We start from the raw sequence: 20,522 nt of genomic DNA, 5'->3' as shown, positions 1-20,522 counted from the left end.
CTATTGAATGTCCCAGTTTAATTTACCCAATTCCTTATTTTGATAATGATCTAAAAGAACACTTCAAGCACATCCAGTAGGAATACATACCCATTGCCCTCCGTGTGATATAGGATGCACAATGTTTCAGGTAGTTCCAACGCCCTCTGGCTGTGTGCGGGGGACTTGCAGCCTTACAGGGTTTCAGCATACAGCTTTTTATCCCCGAAGCTCGCCTTTCATGTCACTAGTGCTACTTGTATGTGCAGACGCAGCCAATCTCTTCCTCATGACGCCACCGAGGTTGGGCTCAGAGGGCTTCGATCATAATATTTAACACACCCACTCTGGATGGACACTTGGAAGGAAGACAAGGCAGTGCTGAGAGGAGAAATCACAACCAGGATCCCACACACCTGCCGGCCAGCCTGCCAAGCCAGTCTCTGATTTGACTTCAGCGACGTTTGCAGACAGCAGCAGCTTTGTGAAGAAGCGGGGCAGCATCCAGGCATCTTGCAGCGGATCACCTGTTATTTGTTTTTTGGTTTTTTTATTATTATTATTATTATTCCTCTTTCTGTTTATAAATTGATCGTAAATGTTAGGAAACCTGTGCTTTTGTGGACTACGTTATATCAGTGTCATCCTGTTACTTTCCTCTGAAGACAGTTATGACGCGGTTGACATCTCACTCCGTGCTGGCAGCGACACAGGGAAGCAGATTTGAAGAAGACTATTGATGCTTTTAGCAGGACCCCACTCCCTTCTCTTAGCCTAAGATACATCTTCAGTGAGATTTATTTAGTCACTCGTCCTCCTGACACTATAGGCTATCCTGCTCAACAAGGCAATGAATGAAGAGCACTTCCTGAGCCAGCAAAGTGTCCGGGTTTTTACAATGTCTTGGTCTTTCCACCTGTCTGGGAATGAATCGTTGGGACTGTTTTAAATATTAAATATTAAACACCGCACATAAAATGGGCTTTTTAAACATAGGCTGACGCTCATTATGTGTGGAGCGATCATAGAGAATTCCCAAAGTAACATCGTTGTCTCGTCCTCAGAAAACAGTGTTAGACACCAATGTCGGTGCTGTAGCTAAGGTGCGCTTAAAGCTTGCTATAAAATATATATTTATAGAGGCTAAACATGATCTTGTTTCGCAAATTCAGAGTCTTGATACTTATGGTGTTTTTGGTTGCGTGCACCATGCACATCATGATAGACTTGTTACCAAAACTAGAGAAGCGGGCGACGGGAGCGGAGAGCGGGGACGGCGGCTGCCAGTGCGCACACCACACGGGCGGGGAGTCGCAAGGCTGGGGGAAGCAGCGAGCCAGGACGGCGGCTGAAGCCGGCTGGCCTAATAAGCACACGCTGCGAATCCTGCAGGATTTCAGCAACGAGCCGAGCTCCAACCTCACATCGCATTCCCTGGAAAAGATCACCACCGCCGGGGACAGGGCGGACTCTTTCCGGCGGATGAAAACGTCGGCGGGGAAGGCAGATGACCACAAGCCGCTGATGGGAGACGCAAGCGGGGGTCGGATCGTCCCTTCCCGTGCTGTCTCACGACTTTCTCGCCTGTTTGAGCATCCTTTATACAAGGTTGAGCTTCCGCCTCTCACGGACGATGACACTTTGTTTAACGTCAACAACGACATCAGGTTTTATCCCAGAGCAACAGGGAACCAGGGATGGTAAGCCGACGAGATTTAAATTAAACTTGTGTGATTTAAACGAGTCCATGAACAGCTAGAGTGCTCTGACTTCAACATGTTTGCTCTATTAAGAAGTCATTTTGTCACCCAGGTCTTTTACTTTTATATAAGGTTTAAAATCACTCCTGTTCTATTCTATCATGTCCATTCAGAACAACAAATCTATTTTATTTCCTTATCAGTCTTCACCTCTCTCTCTATCTATCTATTTTCTTTGTTTGAGCACCCAACTTGGCCTCTGCTTTCCATCATGCTGGATTTTGTTTTCTTTTCATTGTCTTGGATTATCCATAGCCAGCCAGGCAGCATTTTGTTTTTTGTAGTTTGTTTTTTTAAAAACCATCTGTTATAAGCTTGTATTGTTCTTTGTCTACTCCTTCACCATCACTTATACCTTCCCACTCTTCTCCTCACTTGCTTGTCAGGCACAATGAGGACGGAAACGAAGACGAAGAGGAGTTCTCTCCAACTGAAGAGGTGACAGCAGAATCCTACCCCAACTGGCTGCGATTCCACATCGGGATCAACCGCTATGAGCTCTACTCCCGACACAGCCCTGTGCTGGATGCCCTGCTGAAGGACCTGGTCACACAAAGGATCACCAGCGTAGGTGAGTCAGTCAGCTATGCTGAAAAGGTGTATGTGTGGGTGTGTGAAGTTGAGGATTTGATGGGGTCTGCAGTTAAACTCTTTTATCTGGTCTGTGTTGATCAATTTCTAACTGTTAGATTCTGTCCTGTCATTTTGGCCTACAGCAGCAATGTCCCAACTAACTTAAAGATATTTTCCCTAATTATACTCAAGGTTCAATGTTATACTAATGTGTGAAAAATGCAACTTGGGAAGGCTTTTTCACCTTGGTATGAACAAAAAAAAACAACTTTGGCATAAAATTTGAAAACTGTAAAAAGTGGAGTGCCTCTGGACCTGCTTGTTTTTGTAATGACTCCTAAATTATTTGAAGTGTAACAATTATATAATCAGGATTTTTGATAGAAATTCATTTGACACTCTTACACTGGAAGGATAGTGCTGTATTCAAATTCCCTTTTGTTTTTTGTTCCATTCAATCACAGTATTTCACTGAGATCTGCATTGTGTCACTAAAAATTAAAGTGGAGCACCAGGAATTTTTTTATCAGAGAAAAAATAATAAATACAAAAGTTGTAGGTTTTTTTTTTTTCATCTTAAATCAGACAAGCTTAATAACTGGGAAAAACTGGAAGAAACATTTGAGGAGAACTTCCTCCCCATCAACTCTGAATGTCACAACATTGTTTTCATTTCTAAACACCCATTACTCTCTTTTGGAAATGCTTTTCTTTTAAAGCAGATTATAAATGAGCGCAACAGTAAGAGCTGCTAAAAAAGTTGTTGTTTTCTCTATGTAATGAGATCAGATGTTATAAGGCAGATGTGCATTACATTGTTACCACTGTGGCCAAACTTACTTTGAGTAAATGTGAGTAATAATCATGACCACAATCCCAAACTGAGACCATTTGTTCCCTTTTAGGATGAAAATTTTTGTCAAGGTGTTTCTGATGTTTTTGTTATTGTTCTTGTGGGGAATGTTAGTTACTTATGCCTATTTAGCATTGTTGTATTTGTCTGGTGTCTCAATATTATTACATCCTCGTTCTCTCAAAGAACACTCACAATTTCTCGTTCTACACATCTCCTTCACTTTAGCACTCTCTCTACCTTTAACCCTTCTTTTCTGTTTTTCAACAAAAGACAATATAATTGCTCACGGCCAGACATACCTACAAAGATACTGTTTGTCTGCAGTGAAGCAGTGCTCTATGTCTGTGTGGCTTTATGTGTGTTTATATGTCCGTGTGTGTGTGTGTGTTTGTGTTAGTGTGCACGCCCTGGAGGCATGCATTAAAACATTTGTGCCCCATAATTAGCACAAACACTTAGCTGTCTCAACAAAATGACAAATCAGACACAGCATTAGAAAGTTTTCTTCATCAGCATTTTCTCCTCACTAGTGCCCCCCCCCCCCCACCCCCCCTTTCTTCCCTCCTTTGTGTCTGTCTCTCTGTTGGGGCAGGCTGTGGCCTTTTGTTCAGTCTTCAGCTGCACTCATAAATCATACGCACAGTAACATGAGGTGATACAGGTGAGAGCAAGATGGATTTATCATTGCTGCATGAGAGGGGGAATCTCAGAGCGTTGGGCGAGGCCTGGAGCATATCTGAAAGACCTGCGAGCAGGAAGGTGTAGAGAATAAGACAGCGACATCGATTCACTTGTGGTCTCCTGGAGAAACAGAGCAAGATAGATGGTTAGATCAACACAAATGCATACTCTCGGGCACAGCTGAGACAGATGGGAGAATCTTAAGAATGTTTTGTTGTGGGTTTGTTGCTGTTCAAGTCATGTGTGATTGCACGTCAGTGCAGAGACAATCCAGTGAAACAATCAGCCAAGCTTTAGCGGGATTTTTCACTGCGGATTACCTTTTTCTAGTTCTCGATTAGAAGGTGGATTTTTATGAAGGCCTGCGCTGAGCAATGAATTCAAGAATTGTGGCTTATGTGTTCAAGGTCATGGCATTAAATCATAGTTCAGTCATTTGCAATCTCTTAAAGGTTTTAGATCCGTTGTATAGCTGCACCAAGTTTGAGGATTACTCTAGGGTGCTATTCACTTGACCTGGCTTCAGCAAATCTGTCATATGTGAAGGCCAAATGCTCTCAGTGTATTTTTTTTTAGCTTTGCATTCACTCAGCATTCATCCTCTGTCATAAAGAAAAGGCACTGACCTGAGGTTATGTAGGTTGTACTGTTGTGTGCAACAGTGTATGTAAAAATCCAAAAGCTTTTGAAAATGAGTCACGGTAAATGGAGAGGCTTGCCAGCACTGAGTATGATGAATTCAGACAGACAGAGCATAACAGAGAGAATGTGAATACAAGGATGACATATCCAACTAAAAAGAGAGGGGGGAAAGCAGAGGAACACACCGTGAGAGCTCTGAGAGAAACAACAAGAGAGTCAATGAAGACAAAAGACAGCTCGGTGCAGGGGGTAGAGTGCAGTCAGCTACTCAGCCAGCAATCCAGTCAGTAAGTGGGTCCACTACAGGGGGCTTATGTGGATATTGGGGTTAGGCAGAAGTGCTGTGTTGTGTAATATGATCAAGTTAATGCGCTGTAATAAATGGGCAAATACCCGAAAGCTTGTCCATTGTGACAGAAACACAAAGCAGTTGGGCAGGCCTGGCGGTCTCTTTGTTTGAGTCGAAGGAAAGCGGGAATCTCACAGTGAGCCTCCATCACCCTCTGGGAGACACCATGGACATGACTGATAGTCAGTGACATATGCCCTGGCTCATCTCCCTGAGTACAGGAGGTTAATTTGTCTGAATGAAAAAGGAAGTCGCTACAGTGAATCCAGTGTGCACAAGAAACTTGCTGACAATGTGTTCAATTCATGAAGGCTTACAGACAAACATCTGGTGAGACTCATGTTTCTTATATTATGTAGCTTGTAGCTAAACACGCATGGATGGAAGTCTACATTTAGGTCACTTTATTGGACAAACGGACAGATAGTGAGGGGTCGATTGAAATGGAACAACAGGTTCAGGCATCCTGGAGTCAAACCATAATAATGTGCTATGTGCCTAAAATATTCTCAGCAATGTGCTCCTGTTGAGGCAGCGTGTGTGAACTTTATGTACTAAAATTGAAGGGGCTTCTTTTCCTCAATCACTGATATTTTGTCATTCTCAGAGCACCATGTTCTTCTAAAGTTGCATGCATGCTGCGAGAACACACAGTCGCTCTTTTCCATTCAGCTAAACTGTCCGTTTCATGTTCAACCCTCTGTTAAATCCAGAACTAGCCAGAGTTTTTAGCAGATGCTCTTCAGGCCACTTTTTGCTCTCGGTCACACCCAGCTCCTGACTGGCACGATTGCATTTACGGTGTCTAGGAAATTGGCCAGCAGATGTGATAGTTCTATTATGCATTCATGCAAAATTGCATTTTTCCATAATGGCAAATAACAAAACAGCTGTGCATGTTTTGTTTTGTTTGTTTGTTTTGAGTGCATCCATGTGTTTGTGCATGTATGCTTATGCCTCAGACAGTTTAGTTTAGATGCTGATCTAACAGCTCATTTTGTTTCCTCCCAGCCATGAAATCTGGAGGCACCCAGCTGAAGCTGATCATGACTTTCCAGAACTATGGACAAGCACTGTTCAAGCCTATGAAGTAAGTAACACATGAAGTGACTGCATGACAACACAGGTAAACTACATTTTATATACGTTAGGTGTAACAATTGTTCCTGGAACTTTCTTATTAAACATCTAACTGCAGATTATACTCTTATACAAGTTTTTCTATAAAAAGTCTGTTTGATACACTCAGCTTGATTTACCAGTTGCATATGTTTTAAAGAGGGCAACACGAAGTCTCAGATGAATAAGTGCCAAGCACTGTCATCGCATCTCACTGCGTGTTCACCTACACATCTCCCCTCCTCCCTCATTTTTTTGCGATCTTCTCCTGATGGGGAATTGTCTGTCTTCTTTTTTAATTAACATCAGCAGGCTTATGTGTTAATTAAAACGAGCATTGAGCCATCGTGAAAGCGTCTTTGGGGAGGCATACATACTGGCAATGGCACATTGCATTTGAAAAAGAAATACCCCCACCCCCACCCCCTCCCTCAGCTGTCTGAGTTTTGCCCAATGAATTCCCATGGCGACATGGATAAACAGCGTCCAGGCCAACTGGGCTGCGATCAGAAGTAATTGCTCACGAGCCAGGTTTGATTGCTATGAAACGCTGAATGGTTTTCTACATGAGAGCCTCAGTGGAGAGTATTAGATTTTGAGAGAGAGAGGGACAGAGGGAGGAAGGGAGAGAGGTAAAGCTTTACAAGTTCATAATGTCATAATTCAACAAATCGTACAGGTGTAGTTCAGGATGGTTCTTTATTTCAATTGTACCAAGCCCTTTACCACATAAGCCAAAGTCACATAAATAAGAGGAACAGTGAAGGATTAGGAAAGCAGACGTGTGAATGCAGTGCTGGCTTGACAATGAACTGTGAAAAGTTTGGAACTGTTTTCTTGGACTGATTTATGGTGAGAGAGCCTGCAACATGTTTTCAAAGTTTATTCAGCGAGTGCAGGTGTTCAAACTCTTCATTTGTCTTCTTTTTACATTAGGGTAGTGGCACTCTGTGTGCTCAAACAACTGGTCATTGTGTCCCAGCTTGCCAAATTATTTCAAGGTCAATTAGTGGATGAATTTTAGAACATGTGGCACTGTTTGCAAAATTAGCGTCAGAGAATATGTGGTTCAAAGCACAGCGGTCTGAGGATGTATTTTAAACACAGCAGGAGCCAACACCCAGCAGGCATCATCTAGTCATAGTCAAGTAAACTAAGTTTGGTGATTACCCTGGGTTTCTATGTGTCTGGCTGGGTAAATCTGATATTACTGGTCTAATCGTTCAGGGGCTGCTGCTAGGTAATACGGGCGCTTGCATGGGTAGTATCTAAGTTTAATGAAGTAATAAGTCAAAGGAAAGGGGAAGCTTAAATATTGTCAGCAGGGATTTGAAATGTTACACCATCCACCAAACTTTAAAATGCTAAAGAATCTGTGATGTCTTAAAGTAGATAAGTAAAGCAGTCAGTTGCCATCAGAAACAGTTTTGACAGTTTCGGAATCACATGCTACCGATTCCCACGGCTCCTTATTTAGCCTGTCATATTTTTTATTCAAGCCTCTTGCTTTGACTGTCACAAACTGTCTCAACTGTTTACAGATGTTATACAAAATTCCACAGAGCGAAAATACAAAAATATCAGTGCTTACTGAGAGTCGTAATGTAGAAACATAACCTTTGTCTCTGCTTTTGTTCAAGCACGGTGTGGCATTTTGTTGTTTCTGTCAGTGCACTGATGTGTCCCACTTTTATTTTAGGAACCAGTGCATTCTGGGTACAGTAGTTCAGTGCTTTCTTGTGTCGACTTGTTTTTCTTCACCTGTCCCTTTGTGCAGCATCAAGTGGTGCATCAGAGAGACTTTGATGTTTCAGGCCTCCTTTGAGCCAAATGCAAATTTCTACACTGCCATAGGCCAGGAGCTTGCACAAGCTGACAGCTTGCCAGACACCTCCACAAGATTTTCTTTTTCCTGTGCAGAAAAATTGTCAGTTTTTTGGGTTTTTTTTAATCTGTCTAACTGACTTTATAATTATGTTTGATGATTTAAAGTATGATCCCAGATTGGAGTAGAAGGTGCTAATTTAGTCTTCAAACTACAATTTGTTTTTCCCCACAAAAAGATTTCATTACTTTTCCCTTTAAAGAGACAAATGTGTGTAATATCCTGCATTACCAAGCATGTACAGATGTCCTTGGTTTGGGTTCTTGTAAATCATATCTAGAGCCAAACGGATATGTACTGTAAGGCCGGAGTTTTAAGGCTGATATCAGTATTGGGTGATTCCAACACATCGGGTGATATTTTATTCTTTAAAACATAAACAGATTTTTGTAACATTTGTTATGTGTAGTTATTTATTTACTTGTTTACACTCTGCTTGACTCTGCTCAGCTGGTTGTTGTGTTTATACAGTAGCATACCAGGCAAGTTGCAGAGTACCCCCTGGTGGAAAGACTCTGCAACGTCAGCACTAATAACGTGGTTGAATGGTGTTTCTACCAACTCATCTTTACTTTTTAAATTTTCATTTATCAGTCATTTTAAATGCCGATACCAATAGATCAACACTTAGTCTTTTATCATATGCAAGACATACTTGTCTCCAAACAGACATGTCTCCAAATAAGTATGAAATGTATGAGTCAAAAAGAGTCCAATTTTGGTGGTGTAACTTTGTGGCCATCTTTCCTGTAGCCAGTGAAAATTGATAGAAAATAGATTAAAGAAACTGAAGTTAGGAATATAAGATGGTTGTAAGATAAAATGTTCTAAGGCTGTTATGGAAATAGGGGAAACTGGCTTGACGGAGTACTGACAATGAAAGACAAATGAGTAGTTGTGGTAATCCAGAGGGTTGGGGCGAATTTGTAATGCCAACCTGTCAAAGAACTGGGTCCTCCAGCTAGAGCCATGTTTACAGGCTGAGAGAAAATACTCCATGCCAAACCTCCATGTCTGTCTGGCTTATGTCCCTGGTGCCTATCCTTCCTATTCCCTGTCAAGATCCCGGTTACAGTGTGTATACAGAGCTATAATGTTTATGTAATGCTAAATAGATTTGTCAAATGGAGGTTTGAAAGTTTGAGAGAGGAGGTAAAAGCCTCTGATATGCAAAGAAATAATTGATTTCTCCTTCACATCCTATCTGACAGCTCTGTTTCGACTCCCTCCCTTTGATGTTGTTGATAGTCTCACATTTCAGAATGGTTTCAGAATTGCAAGAATGATACTGATTACCTTTGATAATGTACAAACCTCAGTCCTGTTGAGAGCTGTTTTATGAAGGCATAAGTTTCACTACATGTCAACACATGAGCTACAAGATACTGTATATAGGACAGGCATTCAGCAACCACGGGGAATCTGAATATGTCCTCATCTGCATGAACTGAATCAAATTTGACAAGCTTTGGCTCTTAGCGTTAGTAAAGCCAACATGGTTGGCTCAGAAGCCTCATAGCTGCAACACCCAAGAGGCTGTTTGGTTTTTATCATCCAAAGGCTGTTTTATAACCACAGGTTCATTGTAGCCCATCATCATCCTCATAGCTGCTGTACGCCTACTGTTAAGTTATAACTGATATTTCTCTATGGATCCTCTCTGCAGATGGAGAATTCTATTAGGGCTAAATCCATTTAATGTCCTCTAAAGAAAAAAACTTCTTGCTGTTCTTGTTATTGATTTGACTGCAAAAGATGAATAATTTTACTATTGATTTACATGTATTCTTGTAAAGTGCTGAAGGGTATTGTTCAAAAACAGATGGCTTGTCATTGTTGTGGGAGGTTTAATGCTGGACACTGCCTACAAATAGTTCCCTTATACAAACCCAACTATTAATAGCTATTATAGCTATTTTCTGTAATTTTGAACCAAAAAGAGACAACAATTATGTTCATTGACTCAGATAATGAGCATCTTTATACCAACTGACAGTTCACTAGCAAGGACCCCGACCACAGATGTGGATGACAAAAGTTTAATAATGATTGCAAAGAGCTAGGCCTGAAGCTGATGTTTGGGAAAGGTTTCATTGAGGATCGGGCCCAGGTCCTGATACATTTGAGAGAGTCTGACAATCTGATAACAAGGAGAGGAAGAGGGGACCATGCAAACAACAAGAAAGGGGTGTGTGGTATAAATGCAAGTAGGACTTTGCAGACGTATACCTAGAAGGGGGGGGGGGGGGGGGGGGTTTGGGGGTGCAGTCCAGCTCCTGAAAAGGTAAAGTATTTTCAACAAATGCAGGTTAATAGATTTGTTTATGCTTGCAAGCATGAACTCAAAGTGCACACCTGTAACTATGAGCATAAACACAAAAAACCCTCTGCAATTCAACACCATGACTTAACTGAAGCCTTTTCAACAATTTTGGTGGAAAAGGCAAAAACTACTTTTGAGATCTTATCAAGTTTTCTTGGTCTTGGGTTGTTCCTTTGTAAACATAGCCACTGTGGGCTCGAGAATACTGCTGGCTCTAATAAGATGGACAGATATTGAGAGGTGCCATCTGAGCTCAAGGTTCTGTGAACAAACACAAATCAGGCATGTTACTACAGACAGATGTTCAGATAGCTGTAGCGCACACACACGCACATACGCATATTTACAGACAAGCTGCAAAGAGAAGGACTCTTTGGGGGTTATAGAGTTCGTGCTCCTGCCATCAGGGACGGCTGGTACTGGAAAATCCGCGAGCAGTGAGCCAAGCTGCAGCTGTAGCCACTCACTCAGAGCTGTGGGTATATTACAGAGAAGGTGATGACTGCAAGGCCACACTCTGCCTGCACACACAAAAGAAAACTAGCTCATTCACTTCCTACCACTCACCATTTAGCACTCCCCTAATGATTTTCACTGTGACAAGTCAAAAAGCCTTGAAGCGCAAAGAGAGACTTTAAATGTGACGAAACGTCAAATCTTTTCACATTAACACCCCTGTCGTCTCGTCCGTGATGAAGTTTTCTATGATGATTCTGACCTCAATCTTGCATATTATGAAAAGCTTCAGCTGAGTTGTCAAATCTATCTTTTCACTTGCTGATAGGTTATGTAAACTTTAGCTGCATGATTTAGTGGCTTTATCAGCCCTTTCATATGAAGGGCACTTGGCGGGGAGGGATTCATCAGGTTTTCAGCTGCCCCTGCAGCACTGTCTTAGGTGCCAGGGGACAGAGCAGCACCTTGGGATGCCAAGTAATTTGTCTGACTGGGATGTTGCAATCAATGAGAAACTGAAAAGAGCTACTGTGGTTAGATCATAAGGGAACAGAAATAGAGGAGGCTATAAATTTCAAGTGAAGTGTGACGTACGCCCACTATGTAGTTTGTTCTGGAGGTTTCTTTCTTTGCTAGGTGTGTGTATGTGTCTGTGATTGGATTGTTTTTAATGTAAGAATTTATCATTCATTCAGAATTATTTGTGCATCTATAGAATATTGAACAAACTGATATTCAAACCGTGTGTGTGTGTGTGTGTGTGTGTGTGTGTGTGTGTGTGTGTGTGTGTGTGTCAGAAGAAACACTATGAAAAATAATGTAAGATTTATGTGGAAAAGCTGATTGCATTGTGTCCAGCCAAAGAAACGGTTATATGTTGTGCAACATTATTGTACAACATTTCCTAGTTGTGTTGACATTCATGTTGACGCCATTGCTTTTTTTGTAATGTTGTGAAATTGGTTAGTTTTTTTTAAGACACATTGGAGTGCTATTAGTGTACAGATTCGGTTTTAAAGTGAAAAATTAAAAGCACTGAATCTCATTGTTCTGGTTTATTGTGCAAGTATTAGGCAAGAACTAGCTTCTGAAACAGATTGAAAAAACAATAGTAACTATTTTAGCACTTAGGATCTGCTGTAGTGAGATTTAACGATGCATGTTACCCAATTTGTGTATGATCAAAGTTCCATTTAACTTAGCAATAAATCAGCTTGCCTCTTGCTGATTGGCCACAAAGAGGCACAACACAACACAACATAATAAAATACAACAATCACAGTGTTGCCCTCTGGCACATTTGCATGATCACAAAACCACTTAGCTCTTCGCTAATTAAAAGCACAAGTAACTGATCAACTTTCTCCCACTTCAAGCACTAAATTGGAAGGAAAATGCAAAGCTCCACCTAGTGGTTGGAGGTATTATCAGAGGTATCACTCCAGCTGCAAGCAGCCATCTACTGTAGAAGTGGCACTAAGTGTGGTCTTGTGCTGCTGTAGCAAAACTCCATCAAGGTTAATTTAGAGATGCGCTTCTGCATATCCTGGTTATAATGAGTGGGTATTTGACCTCTGACATTAACATGGCATTTTCACCAGAGAACCGCTGCTCACTGGATATATTTCTATACCACCCTGACCATTCTCTGTAAACCATAGAGATGGTTGTTTGTGAAAGACTCAAACTCACCTGGCACAACCAACCATGTCAAAGTCACCTAAATCATCTTTTATCTAACTTTAAATATCAGCCGGCTATTTTAACCATGTCTGCATGGCTAAATAAATTTAGCTGCTGCCATGTAATTGGCCTATTAGACATTTGTGCTAACAATCAGTTGAAAAGGTGTACCTAACAAAGTGGCCATTGGCATAGGACATTGAAAAAGATTGCAGGTTTTGCACAACAAGCAACGGTACTTGGAATAAAATGTACTTTTTAAGCCTATTTTACCTTTAAGTGACTGTTGTCTAAATGTAGCAGTACCACTGAAGTAGTAAATGTACTTGTAATTTCTTCTCCTGCTATAAAACTTTACATTATTCTGTGTCATAAGCTGAGGAACTCAAACACAGAGAAATATATTGTACTCTGCAAACGACATCTGCGATCAAACGTTATCTGGAGGGTTCTAACTGTCTTTTATGTTTCATTGTCTACACACACACAGATATACACGCTCAGTATTACCGTGTCAGGCATTCACAACATCTGTTTTTCATGCAGCTTTGTACTCGCAGCCAGGCAGCCTGCAAGGGCCTGAACCCAGCGACTCTTCTTCAGGCTCTGAGCATGTCTGACTCCTTCTGTAGGTCTTTAAGATTAATTTGTTCTTTAAGCCATTTTAATGTGGCTCAGGATTGCTTATATTACAGAGGCTTTTTCTGCTTTCCCTTTCTCTATGCACCTCTTTTATCCCCTATCCCCCCTTTCTTCATTAGATGTTGTATCAAAAACTTTGTGTAGTCAAGCTTCAGGCTGATACTATCATAAAAGTTAATACTAAACACGGATTTCTATCTCATACATACATTTCCAGTATTTTTCTTTTGCACTCAGATGTGCTCTGATTCATATTTTTCTTTTCTATGAAAGCAAAACCCCTTAAAGAAATTCTCAGTTTCTCAGCTACACACTGTGTTGAAGCAGATGTGGGTTATTTATATTTAGACGTTCAAATTCAAAGTCTCTCTCTCGATGTGTGTCTGTGTGCTGTGTAATCAGTGTGTGGGCTCTTTGATAGGTTGACCTTTTGTAGGCTGTGAGATGAGCTGGTTAATTAGTGCTGTACTTTAACAGCTGTACAGCCACCTGCCTTCAGTAATTTATCACATTTTCCTAGTCATCAGCACACACTATAAGCGCTGTTTGAGTTGGGAATGTAAGATAGCTTAGTGAGGTCTTAGCAGAACATTTACTGTGAAATGATTTGATTGAAGTGTCAATCATTTCTGTGTGTTCTGTTTATTATCTAACTATGTCCCACCAATAAAGGAAGTGCACTTGCGGCTTTTCTGCATAATTACCACTGAGTCACTTAGTCTTCCATTTGTTTGCTGGACGTTCTCAAAAGAATCCACTTCTTTTCATGTCCCTCATTTCTTCTCGTGTCTCGCTTACTTCTGGGTTCTGTCTCACTCCGGTGTCTGTTCTCGATTCGAGAGGTCCGCAGTGTAGCAGCTGGCACCAAGCGGGCCTGCATGTCGTCTCAAATCTCAAGTAACTTATTTATTTATTTATTTGTTTTGACAGGCACACTCTTGTAGGCTCCCAACACAGACACTAAAACGCAGAGGACCGTCTTATTTTAGACTCCCGAGTCTTAAACTCCCTCCCCTTCACGTCCTCCCTGCTCACGCACACAAACTTCACATAAAGACTTCTCTCATGAATGTTTTACTAGGTCAACTCCTGAGGAAGTCTTGTTTTCATCACCATCTCTCCCTCCCTCCCTGTCCATCCCTCTCTCTGTCTCCACCTTCCATCCGCGCTCCTTTTTGGACTTGTTTGTTTGATTCGCTGAGGCAGTACTAATCCTCGGCTTGTCACTCGCCTCTGTTTAGAGCCTCGCTGCTCTGTATTTTTAGGTTCTCTCCATTTTCTCTCTCCCTCTCTCTGTTTAACAAGTGTTTAGGCACTCACAGCGTAATGAGGCAGAGCTGCGAGTAGCCTAATCGTAATGCGATTACAGGCCAGCCGAGTTGCAGGAGATGACTGATGTTTGATTGCTTAAATGGTCATGTGTTGTTGTTTTTTTTAACCACATTGCAGCAACAGCACATTCTCAGCTGTCAGCAGTTAACTCAGTGACTACAATGCATTACCATCATCCAAAGCCACGCTGTGAACACATTTACTCACTGTTACACTTCCTCATGAGACAGACCCTCATTTTTGACAAATAGGTTTTAAATTTAATGTGTAGATTTAAAAAAAAAAAAAAAAAAGAAAGTAAATATTTGAATTTCAGACCTACTACAAGTACTTTTGCATCCTTGCCTCTAGGTTCAGCCAGTGCATGTGCTAAACCACGTACAAGCATATCATATTTTTATAATTATGTATTCTTGTTGTGGCTCCTGACATTGCCACTGCTGTGCATGGCAATGTTGATCATGTGTGCTAGCATATCATTATAGTCCAAAATACTAGATGGGGGGAATTCCTAAGCTTCCCGCTAGGAATGTCGCTGCCGCATTTGTCCTGAACGCTGGAAATTCATTTCCCTTCAGGAGGTGATTTCTAGACATTCCAAATAAACATTTCTTCGTGAAGCAAGAAAAGCAGGCCAGGTGCTGAGTTCCTGTTGGGGTGCTTATTGTGCTATGAGCAGGAATAGCTGTTGAAATTACACAAAATTGCATTGTTTATCTTAATGAGTATGCAGGAGCATGGTGTTTGATTGAGGGAGCTTTGCAAGAGCTGATTGTCAACTAAATGCTTTGGTGACTCCACAATCTGAGACTAAGACCCAGCATTTATCTTAACACAAAAGATAACCACTCGCTGTGTGACATAAAATCTTCCAAGCCTTAACATTTTTAATCTCTGGTTTTGCTCTAATAGGAGTAATCGTTCAGGCTTAGATAGAAAGAGGACTATTCTTCTTCTGTTGTTTTCTTTTTTTTGTTACAGCTGTTGGTGAATGACACAGAACACTTGCTTCATTCTTACTTTGTCACTAACTCAACTGTTGCCCTTTAACAATGGGACCACATGCATCGCACCACCCCTTACAACCGAGCACCGTGATTAGATAACGACCTTTCCCAGATAGATCTATCACAGTCCAACTGAATGCCTCTCCGAACTCAATGAATGAAACAGTTCTTCAACAGAGAGACAGAGAGAAAGCACTGTAGCTCTGTAACTTGGGCCTTTTGTAATAGCACACACAGAGGTAATGCATCCATAGTGGGTAAGGCCTGTGCTTGTCTGGGCCTCTGCCATCCAAGGTGGCAAATAGACCATGTGTGACTCCTCTGTTCTACTGACAGAGGTCAGGAGAAGAGGAGAACACAATCATTGTTTATCAATTATACTAGAGGAGGGAAGGAGGGTTCTCCCTGCCTTTGCCCATTGTCAGAGCAGGAAGTGGGAGGGGCTGCAGCCAGGTCTGGTTTCACCAAGAGGCAGGAATTTGATCCAGGGGTTTCCTGGGCTTCCTCCTCCCTTCTCACCCTCTTACCTTCCTTTTTGCAGCTCTGGCAGCGGTGATGCAAACAGAGGAGTCTCTGTGCTAAAGGAGTAGGGAGACTGAGGCAGTGCTGCTGCTGCTGCTGCTGCTAGAAAGATTATTCACACAATGACTGCAACCTTAGATATCTGAGATCAGTCACTCAGATGTTTGTGTATGTGTAAAACTTTTTTTTATTTTACTTTTGAGAAAATAACATTCACATCTGTTTAATCTCCTCATGTTATACAACTTTTTGGGGAACAGAGCATCAGTAAATATAGACAGAGACTGGATGTATCCACAAACGGGGGCAGACTTACAATTTCACATGACAGCTGACCTCCAAGTGGACCCATCAGCTAGTGGTGCTTTGAGCCATGTCAGCATCCTAACAAGTTCATATTGACATCATAAGATGCTGACATAAGCTGCTGATAATTGGCAAGTATGGCATGGAGCTTGAATAAAGACACTATGTAACCAGCACAAAACAAAAAATACAGCAGTGGCTGATGAAGGTCATATTTTGCCTTAAAATGGCGCTAAAGGAAACTGAGTCCACCCGGAGGATGTAGTAATCACTATGAATTCTGTGGAATTATGTGGACATTCCGCTTATAATGGATGTAGTTGAGGAAGAATCCAGGGATAAAGTGATTAGGATTCCTCCTTTAGGCACCTTCTGCTGGGTTTCCCTATTATCCTTCATACCATACCATACCATACCATACCAACTTTATTTCTAAAGCACTTTAACATAAAACCAGAGTTTCACAAAGTGCTGTACATGTTAATAGCATACGTAAAGAAAATTAAAATGAGATACAATAAAATAAATAGATACAATAAATTGAAACATGTTAAAACAAATTGAGTCAACCCCTCTAATCAATGCCAAAGGCTTCAGCGAATAAATATGTTTTAAGAAGACTTTTAAATTCAGAGAGAGAAGAGGCCTGCCTAACATGCAAGGGCAGATCATTCCACAACTTTGGAGCAGCTACAGCAAAAGCACGGAATAGTATTGAGTAGTTCTTAAATAACAAAACTGTAAAAAAAAGAAAAATAAAGAAAAGAAAAAAACCCTGATTATGGAGGAGTTGATTGACTTTGCTGTCTGTTTGGCCATAAATTTTGCAATTTATTCTCTGCATTCTGTGCAAAAGTACTTTTTCAGCCTGGGAGAGAGGTAAAGCAGTAAAGCAGGGTTCTTTATTGAACTTAGTAAAGGCTGTGTTTTGGGGTTTGGTGCTTGGTGGTTGTGTTATTAAGTTAGTAAGGAAAATGTATTTATATAGGATTTTTCATGGATGAAAATCACAACGTGCTTCACAATAAAAATTATGAAATAAAGATATAACATATCCTAACAATGTAAAGCACCAGAATACAACATAAAACAACAAATGAAAAGGTTTTCTGTATAAAACATTTCTTCAGATGCTTTTTATAAGAGTCAGTGGAGTCTTTAATGAGTAAAGCCCAATCCCCATGAGTTTTGAACTGAGTGTATGAAGCCAGCACCAACTTTTGATCTGTTCTGATCTTTTGTACCTTCTTCTAAGCTATATAGACAAGAAAGACCAATTAATGCTCAGAGAACACATCATTATCACTAAATGTTGCATTTGAACACAACTTGCAATATGATGCATGAGCAGTAATAAATAAAAAGAAAGTTTTAGAATATCTTGCTGTAATTCTTTCATTTTTATGTTTGACCAAGTCCTCCACTTCTTTTCTTCTCATTTTCATTAGTCTCATAAACCCATCGATGTCTCATTGGTGCACTTAAATATTTTGTTGTGTATCCTTTGAGCAATGTTTTCACTAGAAACTGAATATACAGGGGTCTACCCGAAACGCGTCCTTGGTTTTAGTGTGACATCTCCGCCTCACTCCTTTCACATATAAATTAACTCTTTTTATCCTCAAGTGTTTTGGATTTGGGCCATCCCACTTAGCTCGTACACAAGGATAAAATGCAGCCCTTGGAACTGTTTTTCCAGTCCTTTCCCCACTTCCTCTTTTGCGCTGTCACCCACTCATGACCACAATGACATCTCTCAGCCACCACTTAGCCTCTGATAGATGGTTTCTATTTAGGAAACGACATCTGACCACAAACCACTAAGCACAACAAGACTGTTGACAGGTCTAAATAGAAAAGTTCAGCTGTGGGAAAAACAAAGCACGCACACTGTTGGCTCGAATCGGGGGCCTCGCCCACAAAATAGCTTTCCGGATAGACTTTTTTGATTGCTTTTTTCGGCGTAGGTATCAAAGTTTTTAGCTTTATGTAGTTAGGTTTCACTCTGTGGTGGAAAAAGCACTGAAAATGACTGATAGGACCCTTAAAAACTGAGCTGTTTGTGATGGATGAACTGTTGGGGCTTGTAACTTTTAGCTCTGAACAGAACAGGTTGTTGTGAATCCCCCAAAGCTTCTCGAGTAATTAACAGTCACATTCATTGGGGAACTGAAAAAAACACAAAAAAACCATGGGAAAAAACCATGGGACTACTTAATCAAATCACATTCACGGTCATCCATCACTAACAAACCTCACATTGGACTAATTAGGAGAAATAGTACCAAATCCTTCAAGCTATTATAGACCAAAGTCTTCAGAGATTATCAAAAATAAACCGATGCCAAGTTTCTCTGTCGGTCTGCTGCTGTGTGCATGCATGTTTGTGGCTGCTTTAGTGTGTGTATATATGTTATCATCCAACAATCTTTGCGGTGTGTTCACATTCAGTTTAAGTAAACACAGATGGGAAAGGGAGTGACTGGCCGGCAGCCACAGTGTCCTTCAGGATAAAATCAGAAGACGGAGGATGAAGAGAAAAAGAAGAGGATGATGGAGATGTGTTTGTGGATTCATGGATATTTGGGTTATAGCTAGAGCACCTTAGAGGATAATTACATTTTATTTCAAACCCAAGTGTATTTCCCACCACCAGCATGTGGCTAATGAGCCAGCATAGCTAGTGTGTCCAAATTTAGCCCACAGAGCCATAATATCTTGTGGGTCATGCCAAGTTGAAGTAAACTCATTACCTTTTAAGGTCATCAATTTTGCACTTTGACTGATAACCAGTAGAGAGGAAGATCATTTTGGGGCAGTTGAAGGAAGATCTGCAACTGCAGCAGGTGATATCAAATATAATTTTATACAAAGAGTGAGTATGAGTGTGTATTCTTATCTTTTGGTCAAGATAATGCGATTGCTTTGGATGGGACATCTCTAGATATTCACCCCTACAGATGATAAGATAGTGGACATCCAAAATGCTTAGACAATCCAATTAACTTCTCTTGGCCAAGCCACACAGGCATGTCCTAGATGAGCGAGTGCGTGCGTGGATGTGTGTTTGTGTGTGTGTTGTTGGGGGGGTTGTACAAATGTGATGGGGTTGTGTGGCTTCAAAATTAATGCTTCCCAAGATTTAACATAATTTTCTCTAATTGCCATTTGCTGTTGAGCAACTACTTAGCAATAATCAAATAAGTTCTTAATGGTTTGTACCGCAGGCTACTCAGGAGGATGGACCAGCTTGCCTCTAAGTGGATGATTTATATGGTTTTGGAATGTATTCCTTTCACTGCACTTTTTCTGACTCCGTCACAAGCCAATTTGCAGTCAGGGAGTCTGCCTTGAATTTTGTCTGTTTCTATTCTGTCAGAGACGTTTTCTTTCCCCTTAAATAACCTCAATTTGTTTTTATGAATGCTGACATGCAGTCATCAAGACCTTTCCAGTAAGACACAGCATCAGGCAAAGTAAATAGGAGATAATTCACATGGTGAATTGTTACTGCTCCCTGTATCTTTCTCACTCTTTCTTTTTGCTAACTCTGCAGTTTCTGCACCTTACTGTCACTCTCAGACTTCAGAGCTTCAGCTCGTATGTCATGCTGAATACTGAGGCTTGTTACTCACTCCCTGTGAGATGAAGACTTGGTAATACCCATTGATTTTTTTTTTCTTTTTTAGTTGCCAGCATAAACAAAATCTTGCGCACACATGCATACAAGCAAAGCTCATAAAATCCTCATCGATCCCACCAGGCTATCCAGTTTGTTTTGATTATAGAAGTAATGTTGGGCTTTGCTGTTAGCTGACCTTTTTTTTCCTTAGTAAGACCAGAGTGTCAAGACTTTACCACATCACAGAGTTCTTTGAAGCTTCAGTCCCTCCCTATTCTCATCTCCTCTTTCTTCACAATTTCTGAAGCTCTGAGGGATAGAGACAACTGGTAGAGGCTTGAGCGGGAATTTTCTGCTGAAAGACTGTGAAGGGTCTGTAAGAATGCTCTTTGTGACTTTTTAGAGTGTGGGTGTGCGTGATATTTGCAGTGGTGTGAAGGGACTGTTCTTACTGTTCCTAGTCAGTCTTTACATAAATCATGTCATGGTGGATACACATGCAGTTAGGTATAGCTGTCAGTGTCTTGAAAATGTTTTTGAAACAGGTGGTTTTGGAGCTGCCGTTCAATATTCAGCAAGCCTATTTATGTAAAAAACATACAGAGGAAGGTGAAAAGCAGACTGTCAGTATGCAATATCAAAATACTCTGGCATATTATGAAGCTTATTGTTCTAAACCTTCCCACGCTCATGCTTTTGACATCTAATCACTGTTGACCCAAGAATACCCTTGGTGTTTGTGTATGTTCTGCATAATTCATACTTCATATTCTGTGCAAAGCCTG

General features: G+C 40.9%; 1 protein-coding gene across 1 annotated transcript in view; it reads left to right on the top strand.

Annotated features, from left to right (window-relative positions):
* Positions 1-216: 216 nt before the first annotated feature.
* fam20ca (FAM20C golgi associated secretory pathway kinase a) overlaps positions 217-20,522 on the top strand; it is a 48,128-nt gene continuing 27,822 nt past the window's right edge. Inside the window, exons 1-3 of the mRNA XM_026165088.2 lie at positions 217-1,679; positions 2,126-2,310; positions 5,852-5,930. Of these exons, the coding sequence (XP_026020873.1) occupies positions 1,129-1,679; positions 2,126-2,310; positions 5,852-5,930 (815 nt within the window). The 5' untranslated portion in view covers positions 217-1,128. The remainder of the gene's footprint in view (positions 1,680-2,125; positions 2,311-5,851; positions 5,931-20,522) is intronic.

The sequence above is a fragment of the Astatotilapia calliptera genome, chromosome 4 (genome assembly GCF_964374335.1).
Source record: "Astatotilapia calliptera chromosome 4, fAstCal68.1, whole genome shotgun sequence".
NCBI lineage: Eukaryota > Metazoa > Chordata > Actinopteri > Cichliformes > Cichlidae > Astatotilapia > Astatotilapia calliptera.
This window is presented reverse-complemented; position numbering and strand designations above follow the sequence as displayed.